The sequence below is a fragment of the Asterias rubens genome, chromosome 19 (assembly GCF_902459465.1).
Source record: "Asterias rubens chromosome 19, eAstRub1.3, whole genome shotgun sequence".
Taxonomy (NCBI): Eukaryota; Metazoa; Echinodermata; class Asteroidea; order Forcipulatida; family Asteriidae; genus Asterias; species Asterias rubens.
In genome coordinates this window covers 11,607,626-11,634,575 of record NC_047080.1, presented here as the reverse complement: position 1 = coordinate 11,634,575, position 26,950 = coordinate 11,607,626, and the positions used below count along the sequence as shown (strand labels likewise).

Sequence of the window (26,950 nt, the reverse complement as noted above, 5' to 3'; positions counted from 1 at the left end):
CCGTTTCGCGATTTGTATATCAATAACAACCCGACTGGTAAAACTTGCTGAATGAATTGTGAAAGCCCAATACACTTCCACGAGGCTCCAGTCTGAGGAGGGATTCGAACCGGGGTCCAAAGAGGTGAAAGGTGGGGAAAGCACTGAGCCAACCTCAGCCTTCTGTATGTGTTTACCTCACATGCAAACACTGCTTAAAACCCTGGGGTGGATTTCACAAGGAGTAAAGACTAGTCTTATCTTGAGTTAGGACTTAGGATTAGCCATGCGTTTGTAATATCTCCTAGGACTAGTCCTAACTCTTTGTGAAGTCAACACTGTTCACATTATATTCGAAAACTGGTGCAATCCTGTGGCAACACACCCTAATGTCGACAGTAATGTACAATCATAATATTACAAGCATGCTCAATCTGTGAATTTAAACACATTATTTTAAGTCTCGTATTTACAATACACTGAACCTCCAACATCAAACAAGATCATTACACTACATTCCCAGAAAACTATTATTTTGGTTTTACCATATCCCCCATAAATATTTACAAACATAAATATATCACAATTATGCAATATATCATGTGGTAAATTAATCTACACGGTACAGTCAACCCTCCTACTGTATGACCATTCAATATCATCCACTAAGGTTTTAAAGGATAGGTAAACTATGCCAGCCTGCAGTATGATAACACGTGGTGAATGCATCTACACAGTACACAGTCAACCCTCCTACTGTCTGACCATTCAATATCATCCAGTCCACTATGGTTTTGAATGATAGTCTACTGTATAGCAGCCTGCAACATTGCGCTGAATTCACCTACATACTGTACACAGATACTCATGTGCACATTTGCGACACCTTACACAATCTTTCCAGTTAAATGGCTTAAACAGGTTGATCAGTGCCTAGACAAAATTAGCAATAGTAATAGGACATTGAAGTTTTTTGCAAGTATTTATTTATGTTTTGGGTGCGTTTGACAGTCACCCTTAACCCAATCCTTAGAGTGTGTCTACTCTTTACTCAATCCAGTCCAGCATTGAAGGTGTCGTCCTCGACTGACCAGGGCATCATGAAAAGCATTGGGGGTAGAGGAGTGCAGTGAGTTGCATCAAAGTCAATCATGTACTTGCCAGCCTGGATTGGAGTACACACAAAAACAAACATGGTGACATAAGATAATGTGATCATAAGTGATACATTTCATGACAGGTGGTTTTGTAGCTTGGTTTTTATCAAATTTAGTTTGTCAAGAATATTACATAGCATAATAACCTAGAGTAACGTCTACTGCAGAGACTTCAAAAAGCAATTAACTGCAGCAATTTACTGTCAAATTGCATGCTGACTCTGTTAAGTTACCATAGTTACTTGAATCACATAGTGTGAAACGAACACACACAAAATCGTCTTAACACGATGTCTGCTGAGATTTGCTGCTAATTTGATTTTGGACAGTTTGTCTGAATCAAGTCAGACTGTTTGATGAACAAAACAATATTAATAGTTGGTGCATTTCTTTAGAACCATCACTATTACACAGCATGATATTTCACAATAGATGACTGCACATGACGTCATTGACCGCTATTTTTTATGACAAACAATAGCAAAATGCACGCGTGTCAGGCTGCGCACAACTCTAAGTCAATGATATCCTTTCACACATGCACGTTTCATCAGCTATATTATACCGTTTCCACTGATCCAACATTACAATCTGCATAAAATAACCATCCAAACAGCAAAAATGAAATACATCTTTACTTTTATACAGATGGCGATTATTGCCCAATAATACGATATTCACACCATATGCATCCTGGCTTCCCAGACGCCAGGCTTACAACACTATACAACAAAAAACAAACATCTATAAAAAAAATACATCGTAAATGAAACGAAAGTCGGTCAAATTGCATTTTCCTCTCCGGACACAAAAGATTCCAGGTTCATATTGCGAGGCAAACCAGTTACACATTCTTTAACGTGATTATTTAAACATAGTGATACAAGATATGTTTGCGAATTAGGCCAAAGTTCCAAAGCAGGCTGTATTACATTGTAAGGTATCTAAGAATTAGGGAACCACCTTAGGAATCAAGACGCAGAAATGATTCCTTCAAGAGCTGTGCATGATTCAAGGTTAACATTGTAAAAAATAAGAAATTACAAACAAAGTAAATGAATAATGAAAACAGTATTAGTAATAATGCTTTTAGTTGCTCACACAGTAAGATATCCAAATACAAAAAAAGGCAGTTGTCCTGAAAACATTTGCCGTTTGAAAACCTTTTGAAAACTAGATCGGAAGGAACCTGTTCTGAAATCCAATCATGGCCCTTACAGTGCCAGCACAGACTATTTTATCAACATAAGAAGATTTCCCGCAGGGTGCGCTTAATATAAAGGAAGCAGGTTGACAAACATAAAATATTGCAGTATATATATACTAATTTATTGAAGAAAATATGGGTGCTTTCTACTTAGTAAGGTAGTGTTGCATTGAGGTTTACACTTTACCACTCTGAGCAATCAATATTCATCAAAAAGATAATGCTCATGGCGCCCTTTCTTAAGATTTTAAAGCCCTTAAAACCTATTGGTAATAGGTATGTATTGCTGGAGAAAATACAAGTGACAACAAAATTGAAAATGCTAAACAGAAAAAAAAAGAGCTGACTGTGAAGGAAATGGAAAAAGGTAAATTCAGAAATGGAAAGAACTCAATTTATAAGGAGAGTTCGCTGAAAAAGGGGAAATGAAAAAAGGTAAATTCAGAAATGGGATGTTGCAGTCCTTTGATATCCCTGTAATCGAATTGTCAATTTCAAATGACACTTGAAGTCTGGGCAAGACTATCTGAAGTAATTTAATTAAGGAGAAATACATACAAAGAGAGAAAACAAAGGTCAGAAAAACATGGCTTATTGTGATGTTTTAAGGAAACCAGTAAGCCCATGTTATTCAAGCAGTCAACATTCAGAAGTCAAGATTTCCTTTCCAGCTTAAGGCATGGGGTGCACTTCTGATAAAAATGTCTCAAGAAAGTTGACATAATATGTATAAGTAACAGATCAAACTGCATGATCTTCTCTATGTTGTGGCTCATATATTATTGTCAAATCTCTTGGCCTATATAGAATGTGTTAAGTGCTTAATGTGTGTAGTGATCTAACTGTTGTATGAATTACGAACCAGTACAAAATTGCGACAACTGTTACGCCAGTCAACAAATACTTCTAACATTTTTTGGGGAGCTGAGCAAATTTTTCTAGAATTTTTCTTTTTCTAGAATTGTCAACTAGTGACTGAATTAAAGCAGTGGAATATTGATACTTCTGGGTGAACCAGACGGCCAAGCTGTTTGTCAGTAGATTGACCAGTACAAGATAAGAGAGACTGACTCCTGGCAAAATATAGACATCTGGCCCTCTATGTGTGATATTTATTGACACACTTTTTATGGGCACTATTTATTGGCACACTTTTTTTATGTGCAACATTTATGAACACACTATAGTCAGTGATATGCATTTTGCAGGTCCTGTGTTGTATTAGAATACGCACAGATTAACTTTTCGTCTCGAAATTTTTTACTACTCAGCTCCTTTGGGGAGAAGTGAGTGTATGATGGGTTTTGTTATACCCTATGTGTAAGAAATATGGATTCCCATGTAGACATGGTAGATAATGACTTGAGCCCCTCTGGGAGCAATCCAAATTCCTTTCAGAGTTTCATTCATTCTGTTCTGAGCTTTTAGTTGACACCTCAGTGCCTGAAACACCTAAACAGCTTTTTTTTAAGAACAACATCCGATATCCTAAATGACACAAACTGCATTTGGGTTGGCATTCAGTATTCTCACATAGTGTGCAGAGCTCTGGGGCAAGTTTGTCCGATATGAACATAAAAAACACATATTACTTCCTACACCAAGACGTCTAATAAGATTGTGTAGCTTAAACAGCCGCAAGATGAGTTACTTTAATAGATTGGCATCTCTGCATGTAGCTAGTGCTGAGTGGCAGAAAGCAATGTGGTGAGAACTCGCTGTAGCTAACATGTTCATATCAATCGTTTGAGGATTGAAAATTGGTGCATTTGTAGGAAGGCAGTCACTACTGATGGAAGAGTAGAAACATATGCACAAATGCAAACAAATCCACGGACGCCCCATCAAATGTACACAACATCTGTACAACAACTGTACACAATAATTACTGACATAAATTTCCCTGGAATTGTTTCAAGTTTGAAAAGATGAGATAAATAATTCAAAACCACAAAAGACAAGGACACTGAAAATGGTTCCATGAAGCAGGAACCTTCCACATTGAAATTGTTTTTGACTTGAATGTTATATTTGGGTGAAACAAAGATCGGAAGAATAAATTTTTGAAATCTAAATCTATTTATTTCGGTTACACAATGGCATAGAGTACTTTCCAACACCATCACAAGCACTTTAATTAGTTAAGACTATTTACCTTAGGAAAATAACACAACCAAACATTTTGAATAAAACAGATTGTAGGAAAAGCTACAGCAAGACGTTCCATGACTCGAAGAAAAGCAAAAGCAGTCAGAGAGTTACCAGCTGAAGCATGGCTGAATGATGGCAGACAAATACTCAGGCTAATCTGATGATTCTCTTATCATTTCAGTCTGCTCCGTTGGAAGACAGAGAAGGATTGCATCGACTTATAGAAGACTTAAAAGGTATATGAACTTGCACTCTGGACAGTCCTACTGGAGAGGTACTTATGATTGCATGAGTACCTGGTGAATCAGGGGATAAATTGCTTTATCCTCCATGCTCCAACGATCATTCCTGTAATGCAGATAGGAAATTTGCACTCCCCTTGCTTTTTAGCACTTAAAGGGCGATCGGAAGGTGAAATAGTCTTAGACTTAAACTTAAAGTGTTCCGAATATTTCCATCTTGTTTCTTCTGAAGGTGGTTGTGAGAACCAGGGGGAATCAAGGAAAGGAGAAACATAAACGAGAGCTCAGCGAAGATGGGGGATGGACAAATATGAGATGGATTGAAGAGTTGTCAGCAGAAGAGGAAGATGATGTTGCAGGCCAAGCAACTTGCAGCTAATAGAAAATTCTAATCACTGTGAAGGAATTGAACAGTTATCAGCTAAAAAGGAAAAAATAGGCTATGTGACGCACTTGTACAAAAAGGGAAACCAGGTTCAAAAAGACTTTGGGATCCTGTGGGAAAACAATATGACAGATTGGGTAAAAGGAGACAAGAATATAAGGCTTGAAGGTCTAGGCACGCCTGTTTACCTAAGGAGTCTGTGTCTCTTTGTTCATTCACGGATTGCCTAGTGGATTAACTCCAGTTTCCCCACATGTTTTATACCATCAACCTCTCCCCATTACTCGTCACGAAGAAAGGTTTTATGCAAATAATTATTTTTAGTAATTACCAATAGTGTCCATTGCCTTTAACCAGAAAATAATGCTTAACAACTATCTGCTACACAGAAATGAGCAGGATATCAGTCACAGATTGTACATGTAGAATGATACTTTGGCTGGTAACCTTATTCTGGTAAACATCATTTTGTTGTGCTAAGCTACTTTTTCTACTTAAGCATGAAACTGTGCCCCTCAATGATGGCATTCAATTATGTAATAATTTAGTGGACATCAGATGAAATTAAGCTCAGCAATGATACATTACTTTGTAGGTGAGCTTTGTGTTCATATCATTTTCTAGATGACAAAAACGATGAGTTAGCCACCTCATCATTCCACAAAAAGGAAGAATTTGTTGATGTTCCAGCAGTCTTCCTCCATGCTTGGCAAACGGAGACAACCAATCAATAAGCTGCTTCTTCAAACATCAAGTTTGCTCACAGGCATAAATGAATGAACAATACTTTACACCTGTTGTCAAGAATTTCTAATAGTACCTGGGAGCCAACTGTATTGAAGTTGCCAATCATGTTGGACAATCTGCACTTCAGATGAAGTAGCAAAGGTAACTTGAATCAAAATGAAAAGATGGCTTGGTTTCTGGCAGTGGCTGCCGAGTTTAAAAAATTCGAACCTGTCTTAAAATGTTTCCCTTTGTCCAAGCACATTGAGTGTTATTTTATAGATAAGGCTATGGTATTTTTAAATATAAGAAGCTATCCTTCGTTTGTTACGAAACTTAAACAAAATTTGCTGTGTTATTGCGTCAGCTCTTGGAAATGAAAAACTCCAGGCCTACAATATTTATCCTTTTATACCCTTCAAAATGTTCCAGGTCTGTCACTTACAAAAGACATTTTGAGTCAGGAATTTTTTGCCAGAATTTTTAAAAGATTAAATTACTGGCACAGCATTGTCTTGTTTGTCCGAGGGGTATGTGAAGAATTACAAATAATGTGGGCCAGATTATTTTAGTAGAGCCTATGGCAAAAAAGACAAAGCAATTTCTGGTGTTTGTTGTTAGGCGATGGCAAACTGACAAGAGTTACTCAGTGTTTACTATACATGCTGATTGGTCGAACCTCTGCAAAATACGGACCACCAGTCTGCAGGACATTGCTTCCGGGTGTCTTGGGAATTTTCTACAGCCTAGTTTAAATTGTGCCATTGATTTTACTTCACCACAATGCATCTTCAATTTAGAAGGGTCCGTGCTTCAACGAAGGATTGGAGGCTTTAACCTGCAGCGTAATTTTCTAATTTCTGTATTCTTGATTTGAAGTTGTCACATGTTCTGTGTTGGGTCCTGATGATGGATTCAAAATGCAATAAGTACAGCCGCTGAGTCTGTCGAACAAAAATTGGATTTGCACAATCACCGCAAGCGATGAAAATTACACGCATGTAATTTGAAGATTTTCATGATGTTTTTTTATCTGTGAGTAAATATCTCTGGCTTTCTGTCTTGAGAATGTTTGAGAGACCCGCCTCGCCGACCTACCTCAGGATACTTAACGTGTTCCAGTTTTCTTTGCAGAGGGAAGTTCAACAACTCCAAACACGACAAGATGCTCCTTCAAATCAAGCTTCAACCAAACATTCAAATATTTGCACATTGACATGACAAATTGATTGAGAATAACAAGTGTATAAGCAGCATTCAAATAATGCAGGTGTTTCAAGATACTAGGTGTGCTGGTGGTATTTAAGTGAAGAAAAAAATAAAACTAATGAGACATAATAGTTACATAGATCTACGGAATCTCTCTCATGAATCCTAAATTGTTTTAAAGTGCTGTCATTCGTCAGACAGGTGGAATAGTTTCTTGTTTTGTTTGAAAAACAGTTCTACAAACCGGGTCCAAGAGGGCCTGACCTAGGGTCAGACTGACCCAGGGTCAAAGTCAGCTGACCCATAAACTGGTTCAATTAAATGTTTTGGGGTTTCCTTTACTGTTTGTTTTCAATTTCTGCTAACGACATTTGTCTTTTTATCGAGCTATGTTCTTACCGCTATGAGAAAAGTTTTTCCCCAGTATTTCTGGCAGTGGATGTAGAGTGATATCGCAGCTCATTGTAAACCCTTACAATGTGCTACACAAATAGGTATCATTATTAAACAATTTCAAAACCTGTCTAAAAATGTTGCTCTATGTTCAAGCAAATTGAGTACTTTATTGGTATATATAAGACTCTTAGAATTGATGCTGAACAGACTCGAACTTGGCTTTAAAGCTGGATTAATGTACCATAGGCATTGAAGGTATCGTTACTGATCTATTGCTGCCTACTTCCCTCATCTGATTGCATCAATTTAGAAATTTGAGATGAATGACTTTTTTCAAGTTCATGTTGCTCATGTCAATCCTGCTCAATAGAACTGTAATAACAAGCCAGTGATGAAACACAAGACTTGGCATGGATTTGATTGTCCTTGATGTACTGAGACAACTCAACCAATCTAGGCTAAATAATTCATATAGGATTCACTCTGGCCTCAGGATTTCTTGCGCTACAGAACCAATGACATATCGTTGATGGACACAAGTTGGTGTTGTAATTGGTTTTCAGTTCAAGACATTTATGTTCACTCCAATAGAGAATAACAATAACAATGAACAATTAGAGGAGAATTTGAAATGAGGGCATAACCAGGAAAGCCAAAGCCAGTAGTAGGTATGCCCAAACAAACCAAAAAACAAATGGACTAACATATTCATTTTGGTTTCACCAATATACACTGTATACTCAGTACTTTCCCAAGTTCTGTGAACAAAATCACAGGCATATTACTTGGGTGGGATTCGATCCCACAACCTTTGCAATTCTAGAGCAGTGTCTTAACAACCAACTAGCAGAGTTTAGTGTGTCATACTGCTTGACAAGTCAAACAATGTACCAAATGAGAATTGTGTGGAACTAATAACCGACTTGGTCTGTTGACTGAAATGAACTGAAATACATGATTGCAATTTGAAGGAAACTAATTCTGGTTTCTATATTTGGAAACTGAACTACGCTGTCCACTGATTGCCAATTGAGAACCTTGTGGTTTCCAATCTATGCCGTACAATTGAACTTCAATTAATATCTTACATACCTGTACAGTCACTACAATGAACACTAATTTGGGCTGATTAGGTCAAAGTTGAAAAAATACCTGTAATTTGTGGAACATTGCAAACCTTTACTGAGGACACTCTTTCTTGTTTTCTTTTTAAATTGGATAACAAAATATAGACCTACATGCTCTGAATTCTGCTGTTCAGAATGTTGCAAACTTTGAAAACAATATTTGTATCTTGCTGTCCTTCATATGATATGCATTGGTGAAAACTTATTTTACTGTCTTTTTTTTTTGGGGGGGGGGGTTCAACCAAATTATATTCTTTATCAACGATGCACACTTAAAAAATTAACATCTACAATGTATTAGACCTTTATCATGCTAAAAACAATCTTTGTCTGTTGCAGTATTAACAATGCACACTATTTCAATTCTATACCAACAATGGGCCAGACTAATAGCTCTTCCAAGCCTCACTTTGGTTACAACAATTTAAACAAGAACAAACACACTATGGCTGCCCCATTATAAAGTCTAGTGTCCTAATTGAAAATCTCAGGTGTACACTATCTTTCATGCTTAAAAAATAAAAAATATTGTCAAAAAAAAAACACACAAAAATTGTGATGACTGCCAAAAGGTCTGCTGGTGCAATACTCACATCATTTATGCCTGATTTTGATCAGAATTTATCACAAAATGCAAATCCCTGGTAGTATCGCAAACAGCATCTTTACAAAGTACATAACCCTTTACGGTTGAAATGTATATGATAGTCAGATCTACGTGCCAATAAATGCATATCTTAATGAATAAAATCGATGATATAATCACATTCCGAATATATTAAAGGTATCCATAACTAATAAGAATTAACTCAATTTCATTTCATTTTAAAGTACAGAGCGCATCAGCCAATGATCCGCCCACACTACAAAAACCTGTCAGATGGATGTTGGATGACAAGGGTGCTCAAGTATATACAGTACTTCTCTAACAACTTTATGAAAATGACCGGAGGCATGCCGAACATGTACATCCAGAGTATGTGTATCGACGTCGTTATTATATAAAAGGAAGCCCATTGACTCTACAGCGAGGCAAGTTTTTGGCTTGAGTGGGTCATGAACCCTGTCAAGACCGTATTGTTTCTGTCAAGCCGTCAGTTCCAGAAGGAGATATTGACCGAGCATTGATTTCCGCACCAACGTCAAATGCCAGGGACTTTTATCAAAAACCAAAGCCCTTGCAAAAACAATTAAATATTCCTCGAAGACCATTGGGCTTACAAAACTCAACGCACTGTTGATTTCCAGTTCACTGTTCAAATTGAAATCTTTGTGTTCTTTTTTTTCACAAATGGTCAATCAGATAAAACTATCAATGTTTTATTCTAATCAGATTGGATCATTTCAACAAAACTTGAAAATACCCCAAATCCAACTTAAAGAACATCAAGGCAATTAAACCCCAATCCACTTTTTCAAGGAACTGTTTTTCCTGTTTGTTAACTTCCAGGTAAAACACTTGAAAGAGCTAACACTAAACAATCTTTCTTAAGATGAGAGAGATAACATTACTTCAGTCTTACTGCCCCAAAGACACAAGCAGGAAGTCAACTCCTGCACTGACATCAACAATTATCATTTCCTGTTCCTCGACCTGTGCCTATTTTCTTTGCTACTCGAACAGTCAAATAACCCCCAGCATTCCATTCTTTTGCACTCACCATTATCGAAATAAAAACAGCAAAATAAAAGCCTCTGAAAATGACCGGTTGACATTTCCTGGCCATACTAGTGTCCCATAACCTTAAGGCCTTGCCCAGACTGCATAAACAGAGATCTCCAAGTCTTATTCAAGATTCGACTAAACAGCTTGGTACCCTATATCATTTTGAACTAAAGTGGCCTGGCAAATAGGCAGCGGATGGCAGTGCATGCCTACAGCTAGGTATTTGTCGTTTTTAGAGCACTTAAATGCCCGCTTGATTGTTTGTGGTTATCTCTGAGAGTAATTCTCTCTGGCTATATTTGTTCTCGAGTTGAGTCTGACGGTAAGTCACCACCCTATTGATGAAACCATAATCATGAAGACCGTGTGCTCCACTAGGGTCAAATAATGCACAGATTGAATTAAATGGAACATGTAGCCTAAAAAAAAGCTTACTAATCACTGATCAGTTTCAATGCTGGAATATCCTGGACATAAATTGCACAAGTTTGAATCATCATCTATCCCATATTTTCAGTTTGATATGAAGCAATGTTAAATGCACCTATGGGGAAAGAACAAAACAAAGTGACAAATAACTCCATAAAATATTCAAATCTCCATTCCCTGCTACAATGTAAGAAAAGAAAAAAAAGAGAGCCACCATACTGGATTATTACGAAGAAAATGCCAAGACGATGAGACAAATCCTGGAAGTTCACATGAGCAGGTATCAGAGATTGCAATTCCAAATCAAGCTGCCTCCAGCTTCAAACATCAGCCACTGGTTTCCTATTTTTATGGTAAATTTACAATATTGATCCAAGAGTCTAACACACAATGATGACGAGTTCAAGAGTAATACTAGGTACTAGGTGAATAGTAGGAGCCTCCAGTCATAACAAGATAAAGCCAATTAGAGCAATGATCAGAAGTGAGTTCCTCAATGCAATAAAACCACCTGCCTGCCTCTAAGCTATACAGCGTCTTGAAGACTTCAAAATCTTGTCAACTTCTTATATCTTTCAACTTTCTCAACTCATCTTCCTATACTGTGCAGAAACCTCCTCTGGAGTATACTCGCACATGGGTGAATTACAATACACTGACAACCTGTATAGAACTTAAGCACTGTATACTCAGTACATGATCCCCTAGTCCTGTGAAACACCTATTTATATCGTTCGGGTACGAAGCTAAAATATTAGGATTTGAACAGTCTTGATGGTCAAGTGGTAAGACATCTGCTCTGTCGAGGGTTCGAATCCCATCTGAGTAAATATACCTGTGGATTTTCTTTCACAGGACTCGGAAGGTGTGTCTTAAAGACATCATGAAGTAGTTACCCATTTGAGGCAAATGCACCCATTGTGTAGATATCTAAATGTACTTTTATTTTACATTCTAATATGGGATGGTTACCCATTTGATTCAAAGTATACCCTAACTTTAATCATTAGACACCCAACAACAGATCAATGCCTATTTTGCACATAATCCTAGCCCCCTCGACTGGCGAGGAAGAGACGCGATGAGAAAGATTACAGGGAACATCTCCTAAGGGTATACGTTACAGGGGACTTAGAGGGTAGGGTATTAACAAGTCTTCTCCATACTGATCTTCAAGAGCTTCGGTCTACCGTCTTACCAAAGAAACTAGCCACGTTATAAAAGGTAATCCAGGTTAGTTAAAACCACCTCGGGGTGATGTGCGTGCTTTTGTGTCTTACAACCTCTCCCCTATGTATGTTTCTCCGTAAGAAATTCAATCCCAGGCAGATATAAGAGGTGAATAGTCGACCCGACTAGGGATCCTTGGAGTAAAGAGTCTGCAAATTCAACTGCCTGGAAACTAAAAAGACAAAACTGAATTCCTGGAGCTTGGCCTTTGCACCAGAGGGATTGAATAAATGTTTACTGCTCTATTGTGTACGTGCGTTGCGTCTTAAAGGCGTTAGATAGCTGGGCCATGGGTGTATAGAAGGTCATGATGAGCACAACATCAAATGTCAAAGTATAGTGCCACTTCTAAGATGGTTAAAGGGAAGGTAGAAATATATCATTGCCGGGTAATCCCAAGGGTTTAAAAAAAAACTGTGTGGCTTTCTAAAGAACCCACAGTTTGCATGGCAACAAAGCACGCTATTAATTGAAAATGTCTTTTATGTGTGGTTTGAAAAGCTCTACTTCGCAGTTGGAAACCAAATGAGTTTACGATATCATGTCATTTGCATGGGACAACTCATATTCAACAACAATTCTCAGCTTTTTTAAATAAAGGTCTTGCCAGATACATTTCCAGTTTGTGTCAGAATGTGAGAAATCTTAACACTCGCTTCTGACATATCAGAAAAAAATAAGCTGGATGGACATTACGATACCCTGGATCCATTACTGTATAACAAAGTTACCTATGCTTAGAGGCATCATTGAATAGCCTCATGGCACCACAATGTCCAAACGTTCGTAACACTCCATACCACTTCAACACTACTGGTACATTTTATCCCGGTAAAAAAAAGTCACCTCTAATAAACCACCAGGGAAGTTAAGTGCAGCTTGACAATTGAACTCATTCTTGTATTTCCACTCTACTTTTAATTTACACTAAGCCAGAGACAAATGGAGTATGAGGGAACCAAATTTCTCTTGTAATTTCTAAGGTCAGTTCGTGGATAGTGTTGCATTTCTCTATGGTTGCATGACTCTATGGTTGCACAAGTGAGGTATTTAATCACATAATGCTCCATATGGCGGAGTTCATCTGACTGTAAAACAGTGTTTATTCTTCACATCATGTGGCAGTTTACTTCAAACTCAGTAATGTTATTATTTTTACGGCGGGATAAACCTTGTTGACACTTCTAAACAAATCAAGTCGTGTGAAATGCACGACATTCCTTGTAAAAACTTAACCAAGTTGAACATTAAAGTGCATGGAACATTCCTAATGAAAGTGCAAGTTGAAAACTCGTTCAGATTCAGGTTCAGGTGAAATTATTCCACAGTATTAAACCAAAGAAATGTTAATCAAAAAAACTTACAGGGGTAAATGAAATTATCGAGATGAGAATAAGGGAAATGAGATATTGTGGATGAAAATTCACAATGTATTAAAAAAAATTGTCATAAAGGCATTTTCAACAAAAAATAACCTATACCAGCAAGTAACTCCTAATGACTTTATTTTATAGCACGTGAATTTAGTATTTATACAGTTTCAACCAGCATTCCTTTGCAATAGCTGTTCATGTTTCACTCTGTAAGAAAGCTGTGTCTGACTAAAGCGTCTTAGACTATGGCTATTGGCTGCTTAGTGGTAATGTTTTGAAGATTGGACCTTCTTAACAAGCTGTCATTTCCAACATGTCATATAAACTGAATTATGTTGGCAGATCACAGACTCAATAAAATTATTGGCAATTTAAAACACCATGATGACAAATTGCCAATCAACTGAGTAGAGTCCTTCATATGAACACCCACAGGCAATTATTTATCTTCAACAATAAAACATTATGATTTGTCTGAGGAAATATAAGAAAATGGACAGGTGCAAGGTTTTAAAAGGTTTCAAAGATCAGTAAGAAGTTCAGTTGGCAGTTTTTGAGTATTGAAGTCTTCTTTTTTTACAAGCAAGAGATGCTTGCAGGCCCTTGAAGGGACTTTATTAAACTGTAGGCTAAATGTAATCGTACAATGTATTTTTTCAACAGTTGGATTTTCACATATGAGTAGTGCCCTGGAATGTTTGGAAAAACATAGCATGGTCTTGATAGCACACTGGGCTTAGTGATGGCATGCAGTTGGACATGAACGACTGATTATAAAGACAAGACAGAGATTAAGATTGTTTTATTTGTATCTTTCTGGAAGGCTAATTTGCTGCTTCAAAACAAAATCTCAGACTTGTTTATGAAACAGCTTGAAACAAAGTTTCTTCAAAAACAACATTTACGTTTGTCAAACCATTTTTTCTTAAGTAACCCTGTCTTCTCTACAGCTGCTCACACTGACCTACATATAAACAACCTACCAGTCAACAACTCAATTAATAGGTCATATAATAATTAAAAATTAAGGTATACCAATACATCTGTACAGTTGGACTGATCACCCTTTAATAAAAGTAGAACTGGTTCATTAAAACCAGCTCACCTTGAAGCCAGGTTGCATTGTGAAGGAATGTCAAATGAAAGACAATTCTAGTAAATTAACATCAATCCCAGGAGCAATGTCAACAACATTTGCCTCAATTTCTATTGATTTTATTCACGAAGTGACCGACTTGACTGTAATTGTACACACAAGGGGGTCACGGTTACGCACACAAAGACACATGAACCAATGAACACAGACATGTTATGAGTTTCTTTAGTTTATTGTATGAGAACTACAAAATAATGCAGACAGACGGGGAATCAAGAGAATCCTGATGATTTTTGTTGTCTAAAAGAAAAAGAATACTAAAGAATTTTCATTTCTTTTACTAGTATAGTACACAGACCCCATTTTTGCATGCCTGTGGAGACATATTTTGTTATTTCCTTTGTCCCTCAATTAACGGTTTCCCATAGACTTTGTGCACACATTTCTATGGAGACCCTTTGTTTTCACTTTTCAGTTTTGTTCTTAGTCACCATAAAGTAGTGAATATGAAATCACACAATACTCAACTAACCACGCAATCCCCATTTAGATTTAACATGAGAAAACATGGAAACTCTTCACACTTACCAAAAAGATGACAAGCTGTGCTGAGGTCACAAACTCCAAGTCCTCCTCGCCTGTGTAAATAAATCAAACCAATTAAACCCTTAATTAAACAGGTTGCTAATTGATGGGCAGTCTTGGGAATGTAATTATGTCCATTAGTTAGGTGTGAAATGAAATATAGGTTGTTAATTGGGAGGTACATACTTGATAGGTTTGACCTATTGGCTGTCATGCCCAGGGGCTGTCATGCCTATGATATCACGGCAATGGGCGGGATTGATGAGCAACTGGGGGTTGACTTGTGAGGCGGGTTTAGAATTGGGAGAGTGGGACAGTAGGGGGACGGAAGTGGGACTTGATAGGTGTGTTTCAGATGTCTTTCTCTATTTTAGTTTAAGTCAATGGTTGTTTTCATTGGGAACTTACATTTTGAGACATGCAACTATAATTGCATAAAAAGAGGATGACCAACCACACTTAGTAATTATGTGGCCCTAATATTAAAGAAGAAAGAAAAACTAGGGAAATTCACTTAAATGTTGAATGCCTTTCGGTGGGGGGTCAAATGCCCCCCCAACCCATTTTCGTTTTTCTTTTACTGTGTTTTAGACAGAAATATTTATCTTCTGGATTAATACTAATATGAAATTTATATTCAGTCAGCTTTCAGATTGAGACTCATCATTTTCTGTTCAGATTACCAATCATGTATATAGTATATAGAAAGGTACTCAATAACTTTGACCGCTACCATTCATTAAGTACACGTCCATACTAAAAATAGAAATCCGGACACAAATGACAATATTTCACTGTACTTAGATGACACTTTCCTTATTGATCTTGGTAGAACTGCTTGAAGCCATCTGACACATTGTCACCCATATTAGAATAATCATTATGACAAAAACCCTACCATCCCCAGAGGGATGGACTTGGCCAGTCTAACCCCCTTGTGCCCTACTTTCACACCTATATCTGCTATCTGCTTCATGGGAACGAGGGGAACAAAATTCTCCAATTTCTTGCCTGGGGATCAAGAAGCCATAATTACTAGGCTGATAATTTTAGGGGCTGTACTCCGGATGCGATGGTGATAGCGGGAAATAATTTGCAGATGAGGATGTGGCGTTGGTTACCGTTTATTTTCACTGCAGGGTTTTTCTACTTTAGAAGCTGGGAATGTTTACATAAGGAGAGAGAGTAATTGATAATGGCTCTAGAAAGAGGTTTTGTTAGTTACATGACCACTAGACTCTAGGAAACGATTGCATGGGGCAGTTCAATTTTAAAATGTCTTGACAAAGACATGGGGGGGGGTTCCATTGTGGATTTATACTGCCGGGCTCAGACTTAATTTGCTAGAATAAGCAAAATTGTTTGTCTATTAATTAAATCAAATGCTAAAAACAAAACAACTTCTTTTTAAAATTTGTTTGAAATTTTTTTTGTGGAGACTTCTTTAATGTAAGTGATTTTATTTTACAATATATCAACACAACATTTTTTGCTTCAGGCATATTCGGAGAAGCCTGGTAACATGCAAAGGCCAAATACTTCATGATTAAAAAAAATAAAAATGAACAAATCAAAAAAATACGTTACTTTTGGCAGCTTCACTGATTGACATGGCTAATGCCCTCAAGCCATTCAAGTGTAAATAGTCAATAATATTTACTGAGCCATTTGGTTCATGTTGTAAGTATGTCAATAAGGTATTAACCGAAAGAAAGTTCAAGACAAGGCAGTGTAAAAACAAAATACAAACACAGGCCTTGTTCTTTGACCTTATAGAGATATCTCTCTCACTCCCAGCGATGTATAATCTCGCTGGGCCATTTCAAATTTATGCTGTACCGTCTGTGAGCGGTAGCTTCCCCAATTTTGCTTAGAGGAAAATTATTGAGCGATACTTGCTGCTTGAGCAGCTCTACAACATTGGGTCCAGTTAAAACCTTCAGGCCAAATCATGTTATCTGGAAAACCATTATCTCAGACAAACATTCTTGGAACATCCAGACAAAAAACACTCAAAACACCTGCCTATGTCAATGTAGCATCTGCTCATATTCAAGCAATGCCCACAAACAATGTGAACACACACACTATGTTGTGATTGAGATATTAAATTGAATCTTTGTTATAACTTCTTGGATGCAAGTGCAAATCCAGAGGCGTGAGATTACAACTTGGCTGCATGGACTAAACTGTGTACTTCCAAGTGTGCAAGATACAACCTTTAGACTAAACCGAGTTATGACCTTCTTGTACAGATGTGATGATTTACTCACCTATTAAGATAGGGAATTTACTGGAGTTCTTGAGTACATAGCTCTGTAGGACATGTTGGCAAGTAGCGTCATCCACTTCAAAGGTAGAGTAAACTGACACTGAAAATATAAAAAGAGAAGAAAAAAGTGTTTCCAAAATTAGCATTAAGAATTGGTAGGAGGGAGGGGCGGAGGAGGCTGGCACTCCCTTAAATTAATCTCTCCCCTGAGATTTTCGTGACAGGGTCACTGATATAATCATTTCTTAAGAACTTAACACTGGATTGAGGATCATGACTTCCAAAATGTTCCAACAACCATGGGTATACTTTGCCTTTCACTCTGAAACTTTGCCTTTCACTCTGTATATAGCACAAGATAACAACAATGGCTATAACTTACTTTGACTCAGGTACTGCTTCAAGGCCTTTACTGCTTCTTCATTCATCAGATTGGGATACCTGACAAGAAACAAAATATCATCTATTTATTTTATACCAATTATCAACAATATGATTATCAACGAGGATGATGATAAATTGTTCGGTTTAAAATGAGAAGAAACCCCCAAATAATAAGACTACTAAAAAATAATTTATTTGTTGATGGTAGTCTGTCACCTCGTCGACGATTTTCAAAAACCACATTTAAAACAAACTCACAAACCATACAAATGTACAGAAAAACAGAGCTCTGAATACTCACCTATGCTTTAGTAGGATCTCTAACAGATCATTGGCTCTATTTGTGGCTATGTCAGGTATTACTCTGAAAATAAAAATAAAACAGTCACAAGTAAAATTAGCGCTCAGAATTCCTTTTGGATGATTTCATTTGTATGTGCTTATTAAAAAAACTTAAGGCTAGTCCTATAGATTGAGAAACTCATCCTAACTCAAGATAAGACAAGTCTATTCTCTTTGTGAAATCCACCTCGGAGATTAGGCTTAACTTTTAATCCATATAGGTCTATCAACAATTCATTGTACTTACGATGTAGTGATCACCTCATCACGAGACCGACGTATTAACCTAATAGGCCCAGGATAACTAGATTTAAAAAAACAAAAGAAGATTAGATGCGCATGTATAAACCACAGTGCACCATTGTACAACATCAAAAGACCCATGCAAAGGATTTACCCCTTTCACCCACATTAATTGCCAAGGTGCCCTCTGACAAATTCAAATACAAATTTCCATTTTCCTTTTAGAAGTGCTCGTTACCATAGGGAAACTGTCGTGGTCCCTTCAAGGGTGAAGTTCAAAGCATGTAGACAAAGTGAAAGTCTTACTGATAAAGTTTCAGATTTCACTAACATTAAAAACTTGCAAACCATCTTTTATTATGCAACAATTTTACAATTGTTCATATTTATTAGATGCACTCATGTCTTGACATTATGCTTTGGTGACTGCTCTGCTAAAACAGTTTATAAAACTAGCTTTTGAAACTCATTTTTAGTCAAAATAAATCACTTACTTGCAAAGGTGCTCCACTACATTCAGGTTCATGTATGTACGTATTGAGCGCTCAACTAAACCTCCTGAAACACAAGAGTAATATCAGCTTATTAATCCACTTCACAAGACGTCATCACCCGTAATAAATCTTGATTGCACCTTCTTAGGTTTCTAACAATTTTGATGGTGTAGTGTTTTTTTACTTGTACTGTATTTGTACCGAGTTCCTCCATGGAGAGCAGAGAATAAATAAATTAAATATTTCCTTTTCTTAAATACGTCATGGGTTTGTGATATCACCAGCAATATTACGACTAAATGTCAAAATGCTTACAAGATGAAACACTATGATGAAACAAAAGAGCACGTAAGTTGTCCACTCAGAGCAACACCTACCCATAAATTCAGGCATCTTGGTTACGCCTAGAGGTAGTAGATCATCAAATGTTGCATCTAATATCTAGGGGGAAAAGGAATTTTATACGCAACTGTCAAAATATGCGAGTACAGCAATTTATATATAACATTATACGGTCAGATAGTAGGAGGGTTGACTTTGTACTATGTAGATGCATTTCCCACATGACATCATATTGCTGGCTGGCATAGTTAATGTTTCATTCAAGACCACAGTGGGTGACATTAAATTATCCGATGGTAGGAGGGTTGACTTTGTACCATGTAGATGCATTCACTACATATCATATGATATTGCTTGCTGGCCTAGATTATGCAATATTAAAGACCACAGTGGATGATATTAAATGGTAACATAGTAGGAGGGTTGATACTTACTACTGCTCCTATGTCTGGGTACTCCTCAGCAGCCAGACTAGCTGTAAAACCTCCTATAGACCAAGCAAACAGCACGATATCTTTAAGCTCAAAACCTAGACGATGGATTGCGAACTGGATAACAACGTCTACAGCATTAGCTTCGTTCTCTGGATACGGTTTACCCTGAAAGTCCAATAATAAAATATTTCAATTGTTGCAGAAGACAATGCTAATAAAATATAGGATTCGCTATAGTGAAGGAAGGGAAGAAAGGGTTTGGGTGCACATTTATATTGGCTTTATTTCATTGATTTTACAATCAATCAGCTCTTAGATTTTCAGATGATGAGGACGATCAAAGATTTACTGCGTGCCGCTCACACTGTAATACCACATAAGGCAGTTGTGAAAGACACAGTTAGACACAACAAAATCAATGGAGGATTGATAATCAGTCAGCTTTAAGATATTTTGGATAATTACTAATCTAGTCTTTAATTTAGATAGATTACTTACAGTACTACCTCCGAACCCAGGATGATTCCAGCCCAAAACAGAATACCTCGCTGAAAACAAATAACAAAATCATTTTGAGAATGCCAGTTTTGAAAAACATGACAAATTATTCACAAGTTTCTCAATCAGGTCTTCAAGTCCCACTCAGATGATTCTGCTACCACTTTAAAAACATTAAGAAAGAGCAAACGTGTACTAACCTTGCAATGGTGATACCAGACAGCCAACTTCATAAAATCCTGCATTGCCTTCACAGCATATTACCTACAACAGCAATGGTGAAACCCATTAATATCCCATATGCATGTCTCATGCCCATTATCCGCAGGTTAAGATTCTTAGTGAAATCTTAGTCCAAGCAACATCAGCACGCTGATTTTGAAACAATGTTGCACAAAAATATAATCCTGGCAAAGTTTCATGTAAACTACTGCATGGCGTCCATATTGGCAGCTTAATATACTTGGTTTCCCAAAATGCATTGCAGTATATTTTTTCTAATGGCACTTGAGCATATGGCATCTTACATATTGATTCGACAATATACCACATAGCTTATTCAAAATATGGAAAAAGTGCTTCTGAGACTTCCAACATTATCTGCTTACCACTGAATTCAATGCTTATGCCGCCCTGTAAAGTGCACTGATTCTATGTAAGCGCATAAGTTCGCTGTAGGCAGCACCATGAAATTGGGCCTTGTATGGTTCTTTAGCGGAATCTCCACTCGAGCTGTTTAAGAGTTAGGCCGTGTCCGAAACGATGACTTCGGCTACAGCTACGGCTAGATCAGCGCGTCTACCCGTGTTGAAGAATAGGCAGACGCGCGGGATCTAGCTGTAATTGTAGCCGAAGTCGTCGTTTCGGACACGGCCTTACATACCAGTTTGTTGTTGCGCGATGACTCCACCTTGTTCCTCCTATCAACGACTACTATATCAATCTCATTGCCATCCCTTGCTATGAGCTTAGAGCGAACAGCGCCGTTTTTCTCAAACAGTTTGGCTCTTCCTTCAATTAGGGCAGGCCCTTTAGGTTAAAAGAGAGTATGATATATATAAAAGCTCTTATGGAGCTCAATTAAAGTGTCTAATTCAATGCACAAACTCAATACTCAATCTCTGCTGCTCAATATTCAATATTCACTTGTATCCTTTTATTTCCTTTTCTTCTTAAAAACTTAACCAGAGATACTTTGTATTAGGACTGCAATAAGACAAAGAAGATCTATAAAGAACCATCATCTTAGACGGTTACAGGTTCACATCCGTGGTTCTACTCCATTCCACTCACACATTACCGAAGGTACCAAGCTACAAAGATTGAGTTTGGATTTGAGGCATCATTGAGTTTTTTTTTTTGTTAAAGTGAGATATGTTTTTTGACTGGTTGAATGAGAGTTTTGTATCAGACGAGCTGCGGCTAAGAAAGATCAGTTTTGGTCTCGTGGTTACTGGAAAATGTAGTACAACCCATTGTGTAGTCCAGTCTGGCACCCTGTACATGCAAATCATAGAGTTATATATAAGAACTAGAGGGCGCACTGGCCTATATACGCGCTCCGGCATGCGCGCAGGCGGCCATTTTCTAAGTTGACAAAACGGCTATCTCACAGCGTGTGTTTGTGCGGCCATTTTGTAAGTTGAACAAACAGCATCGCGTGAGTGTTCAATAAAAAAAACCTCAAACGTGTATTTCATATTCAACGCGCGTGCAGAATGACGCGCTTGTCATCTTGCGGTCCCGTGGCGTTTGTGCACGAAGCATCACTCGTGCGCCCTCTAGTTCTTATATATAACTCTATGATGCAAATGCATTTGTGAAAATGGTAAGCTCTGTGCTAAATGATATAAAAGTGCCCTCTGCTGGGATAACCACCATGACTTTCCCGGTCTAGCAATAGCCTCAGCTCAAGCAGTGATTTCTACTTTACTCACATACTAATGTGTTGAACACGGGTGTATGTCCAGGGTAGATGATCATCCTTCCCACTGTGTGTACAACCATATAACTAAGGAACTGAAGAGGCAAGTCTGCTAGCCTTGAGAGGAGACTAGTATACTCCACAGGGCGATTGATTTTTGATGAGGTGAAGCTACCAACCGATGATCTCACTTTACTTGAATCACTACAAATGTAATAAGGCAATAAGGCAGTTAAAGGTAAATTACGTTGGTCAGTGTAAAATAGTAGTCTCTCATTTTTGCAATTCTTTTAAATTTTGCACGAAAAGTCTCCATGCAAAAAAAGGTTGTATGCCTAGTTTTGTCTGTTCATCCATCAATTTAAGGGAGATACAATGTTTTGAGAACTTCTGGTACTACTTTGGGCAATACGTTTTTGCACTAATACAACAATTTCAAGCCCTGTGATGGCGGTCTCCCAATTTCTCAAATCTTTGTTTGTGGAGCACCAGTAAGTACTGCAAAGTTGAAATCAAGGCTTGGTTATAAACATGTAAATCTCGTCCACTTTGGCCTGTGGGCCACGAAATGCGATACTAATGAAATGAAATGAATGAATACCTGTTGACGTCGCTCCATTTGAAATCTGGTGGCCAGTGACTGAACTCAAAGTCATAGTACTGAAGCTTATTCTACAAAACAATCATCCGAGATTAAAAAAAGAAGAACAGATGAGCATTGTGGCTGATCCGACAAATACATTCAACAACAGGGGCAAGACAGGTGTATGTTGCAGGCTGACGTAGTTTATATCATTCAAAACTGAAGTGAGTGATACTAAATAGTCAGACATTAGGAAAAAGTAAATATTTCAGCATTTATTGCCTTCTTAAACCTACCTTCAGTTCATTGCTGTTCTTTTCTTTAGCATCTTCAAGTACCGCCAAGAAGGAGCAGTACTCACTATTCGTGTATCTGCCAAATCCTTATAAAATATAAGACATAACGAAAATCAATTAAATTGGATTGAAGCTAACAAGCAAACTCGGAGGCCTAATGGTAAAACATCTTGGTCCAATTTCTAGCTCTGCTTAGCACAGAATTCTGTACTGACAGAGCTCTGTAGTGCACACCATTCTATGGGGTGTAAGCTCAGAATTACATGGTAAGCAGAGGCATGAAATTGGGCCCTGATGCTCAAGAATGGCTAAGCTCATGGGTTCGAATCCCACCAAAGTAAAAAGCCTGTGAAATGGTTTCGCAGGACTCGGGGGAAAGAACTGAGTGACACACATCGGTGAACTGGTGAACACACAGTTAATACAGTAATCCGTGGCCTGTCATGGCCTAGCGGTTAAGAGCATCAGATTCAAGCTCTGATGTTTGATCAGTAGAGTGTGGGTTTGTGTCCCAGTCGTGACACTTGTTTCCTTGAGCAAGACACTTAACCATGATTGCTTCATAAAGTTGGGGAGGTAATGCTTTCTGCTCTAAAAGACAGGCTTCTGATGGACGATACCCCAGCCTACATCTGTATATGGACTGTAAAGGGGGTAACCCTGTTTCAGCCCCAGGAGTAGGTGGTAACGGCCCCTGGAAATATTGTAGCGCAAACCTTGAAGTGGCTTTCAGGTCTTGTGTGTTTGGCAAAAAAAATCCGACTGACTTACCTCGCATGCACATGGCCAAAGCCAATGCAGGAAGTGCGAATCCTATCAACTTCCCGATACCAGTTATTCCCTCATAGGTGAAATAATCTGCAAACAAATGTTTCATATTGAACTGTTTATAACCCAGGATAAGAAATCACGTTCCAGGCCTTGAATTATAAGATGGCCATGGCCTCTGTTTCCCCTGGTCTTGGACTTGGTTACCACTTAAAGTTTTCCACAGTCCTCAAGATTTTCCAATGGAAGTGCCTTTGTCAAATGAAAATGGCCTTGCCCTCTCAATTGATGAATGGGTTAGGTGACTTCCCATAGGTAATATTTTTGTTGCGGATAGGCCTACCCGGTAGTGAATATTGCAAGGGGTTTCAACTGATTGGTCTGATAATTTGAGAACTTACTTCTTCGGTACAGATATGCCAGCAGTACCGGGGAGCTGTAGTATGAAAATGACCAGCAGAATGTTATCTGTTGAAAAAAAACCAATAAATTGAATGTAAAATAATGATCTCTAAACAGCATGTAACAATAGTTTTGTTGTACCATCTTAATTGATTGTGGGCGATCTGTTGTCATTGTCCAACAATATTATGATAAAGTTTTTATATAAAAAAGCAGACAAACAGTTCAAGTGGCGAACGATTTGTTAACAACACTGCAGTGTTCACTTCAGTTTTTCCTCAGGAATATTTTTTAAAGCGAAAATAGTGGGAAAATATTGAGCAAAACTGGCGGCCTCAGACCAGCCTCGGCTTATTCTTCGAGTCCAGAGGGTGCCGAGGCCAGCCTCGAGACCTCCAAAACTAATGTACTTACAATCCTGACAACATTGTTGCCCTGCCGCTCCAAAATGTTTGGTTGGTATTCATGACCCTGCAAAGGAACAGAATAAAAATGTTCATTCATTGTCAGTTACTCGGACCTGCTTCTACGATGGGCGGAGCCGGAGGAAGCAGTTGATCAACCATACCATACGTAAAAATATCATCATATATCATTTATTTTGTGTATTGATTGATAAGGTTTATCGCGATTCAGAACTGTAATGCTTTGTGGGAAGGCATATAAGGGGCAGTTTGCTATGCGATGTATGTCGTCATGCGCGACTCGCGCATGCACCGCCTATATCTTTGTGTGGGTTCAACCATGGAGGTAGAAACACAATATATCTTTGTGTGGGTTCTCTTTTGATATTTTGCTAATTGGCGATTATTATTATTATTAATGTAGCCCCATTCATTGCCCATCGTGGTCCAGTTGTTAGACTGCATGATTTGCAATCACAGGGCTGTAGGTTCGAATCCTGCCAACCACTGATTTCACAATAACTAGTAAAGTATTTATTGACGGAAAATAATCAAAACAAACACCAAACAAACAAAATCATGAAATAAATGCCATCATTGATTGTGCACTGTCTACCTGTGTTGATTTTTTGTGATGATAAAATAGGGAGGGAGGAAGAGATCGCATTACACCGATCATCGGACTTTCAATACAGACATACAAACGTATTAAATCTAATCACAATGCTGCAGATTTCTTGTTATTTCTCACCTGGGTTTCGCCGTAAGTGTGCAATCTATACAGCTGAGGACCAAAAATACACCGTCGAAGGGAAGCGGCCATGATTTCCAATGAATTATTTACACATACTTTTTGCCGCTTGGGGGCGCTCTTCGTCGAGGGTCGAGGGTAGAACCGAGTTGGACAAAGGTAACTACTCTGGCATGCTTCTTCTTGACTTGGAAAAAGCATTCGATACAGTTAATCACAATATCTTAGTGGGTAAACTTAAAGCAGTTGGATTAAACAGCTCTGTTGTTTCATGGTTTTCATCATACCTGTCTGAAAGAAAGCAGCTGGTTTCTATCTCTGGTACTGAATCTAGTTTACAAACTATTACATGTGGTGTCCCACAGGGGTCTGTCCTCGGACCCCAATTGTTTCTAATTTATATTAATGATTTGGAGACGGCTGTAAATAATTGTAGATTATTAATGTATGCTGATGACGCTGCTCTTATTGTTTCTGGAAACAACACAGGTATTATTGGAAAAATGTTGACAACGGAATTGAAATCTGTCTGTGATTGGATGGCTGACAACAAATTATCCTTGAATCTCGGAAAATGTGAAAGTATTCTTTTTGGTCAAAAACGTCGATTAAAAACATGTTGTGATTTGAATATTCTCTGTAATGATAGTACTAAGATTAAATCTAAGTCTACAGTTAAGTACCTTGGTGCTGAACTTGATCAGGCACTTAGTGGCGAAATGATGGCTGCCAAGGTAATAAGCAGGGCTAACGGCAGACTGAAATTTCTGTACCGTAAGGCCAAATTTTTTGATAGCTCGATCAGAAAACTGTTGGCATCGGCTCTGGTTCTGTGTCACTATGATTACTGTTCTTCATTTTGGTATGATAGCTTAACTAAACACACTAAAACCAAATTACAGACTTCCCAAAACAAGTTGACTAGATTTGTTCTTAATCTGAAGCCAAGGACTCACTTAACGGTAGATCATTTCAAACAAGTTGGTTGGCTCCCAGTCCAGAACCGGATTGATCAATTGAAACTATGTAGTATATTTCGTATCTTGACTTCCTTGGCTCCGGATTATTTTAAAGATTTTTTTCAACTGACAAGTAGTACTCGCTTCTATAACACCCGATCAAATCACTTTTCTTTTGATATTCCCCATCATCACAGTTATGGTCAACACTCCTTCCGAGTTTCTGGGGCAAAGTTATGGAATAAACTTCCCATCATGCTCCGGAACACAAATTCATCCCTAGCCAAATTTAAAAAAACTCTCAAACTGCATTACTTTGATAAGTTGCAGCTCCAGGAGGATGCATTGTTTGTAGTCGGTTAATTTATTCTTTTTTTCATTAGAACAGTACTCGTGGTGACACAGTGGCCGGGCCAGGTGACACAAATCAATTTGTTTGTTGTTGGGTGTCTTGGTCGCCTATTTCATTTGTTTTATTTCATGTGCAATTTTCTAGTCACAGTTTTATACTTGTATTTTAATGTGTCTTCAGTGTTTCTGCATTTTTATTTTGTATAGAGGACCACAATGGAAATAAGCTTATTTTAGCTTTTTTGTGTTATCCTCGACAATTCCTCAGATTCAAATGTCTTTTCCCTTGTATTTTTTATCTGTTTTTGTCCAATTGTTGTATTTTATAGAATTCTGTGGAGATTGTCTAATAAACAAACAAACAAACAAACAAGCATATTCGTTATAATTATTTCATGGCTTACTTTTGGTATATTGTTGATACACCTACATTTGTTCGTATGTCCTTGTAGTCCCTTGTCTTGTGAGTCTTATTGTTTTGTTAGTCTGTCAATAGGTTAGGGTACAAAAGCCAAGGCTTCACCCAGCCAAGGCTTCACCCAATC

General features: G+C 37.9%; 1 protein-coding gene across 1 annotated transcript; it reads right to left on the bottom strand.

Annotated features, from left to right (window-relative positions):
- Window positions 1-710: 710 nt before the first annotated feature.
- On the bottom strand, window positions 711-25,167 carry LOC117303176 (phosphatidylserine lipase ABHD16A-like). Its single transcript, XM_033787302.1, has 19 exons — window positions 25,096-25,167; window positions 24,355-24,411; window positions 23,940-24,006; window positions 23,542-23,628; window positions 22,771-22,856; window positions 22,493-22,563; window positions 21,905-22,095; window positions 20,851-20,996; window positions 20,168-20,231; window positions 19,968-20,017; window positions 19,470-19,634; window positions 19,071-19,134; window positions 18,694-18,757; window positions 18,204-18,260; window positions 17,916-17,978; window positions 17,613-17,671; window positions 17,232-17,330; window positions 14,962-15,011; window positions 711-1,144 (listed from the first exon to the last, which is right to left on the bottom strand). Exons 1-19 carry the CDS (start codon window positions 25,165-25,167, stop codon window positions 1,031-1,033), a joined length of 1,626 nt encoding a protein of 541 aa, XP_033643193.1. The 3' UTR covers window positions 711-1,030.
- Window positions 25,168-26,950: the final 1,783 nt, after the last annotated feature.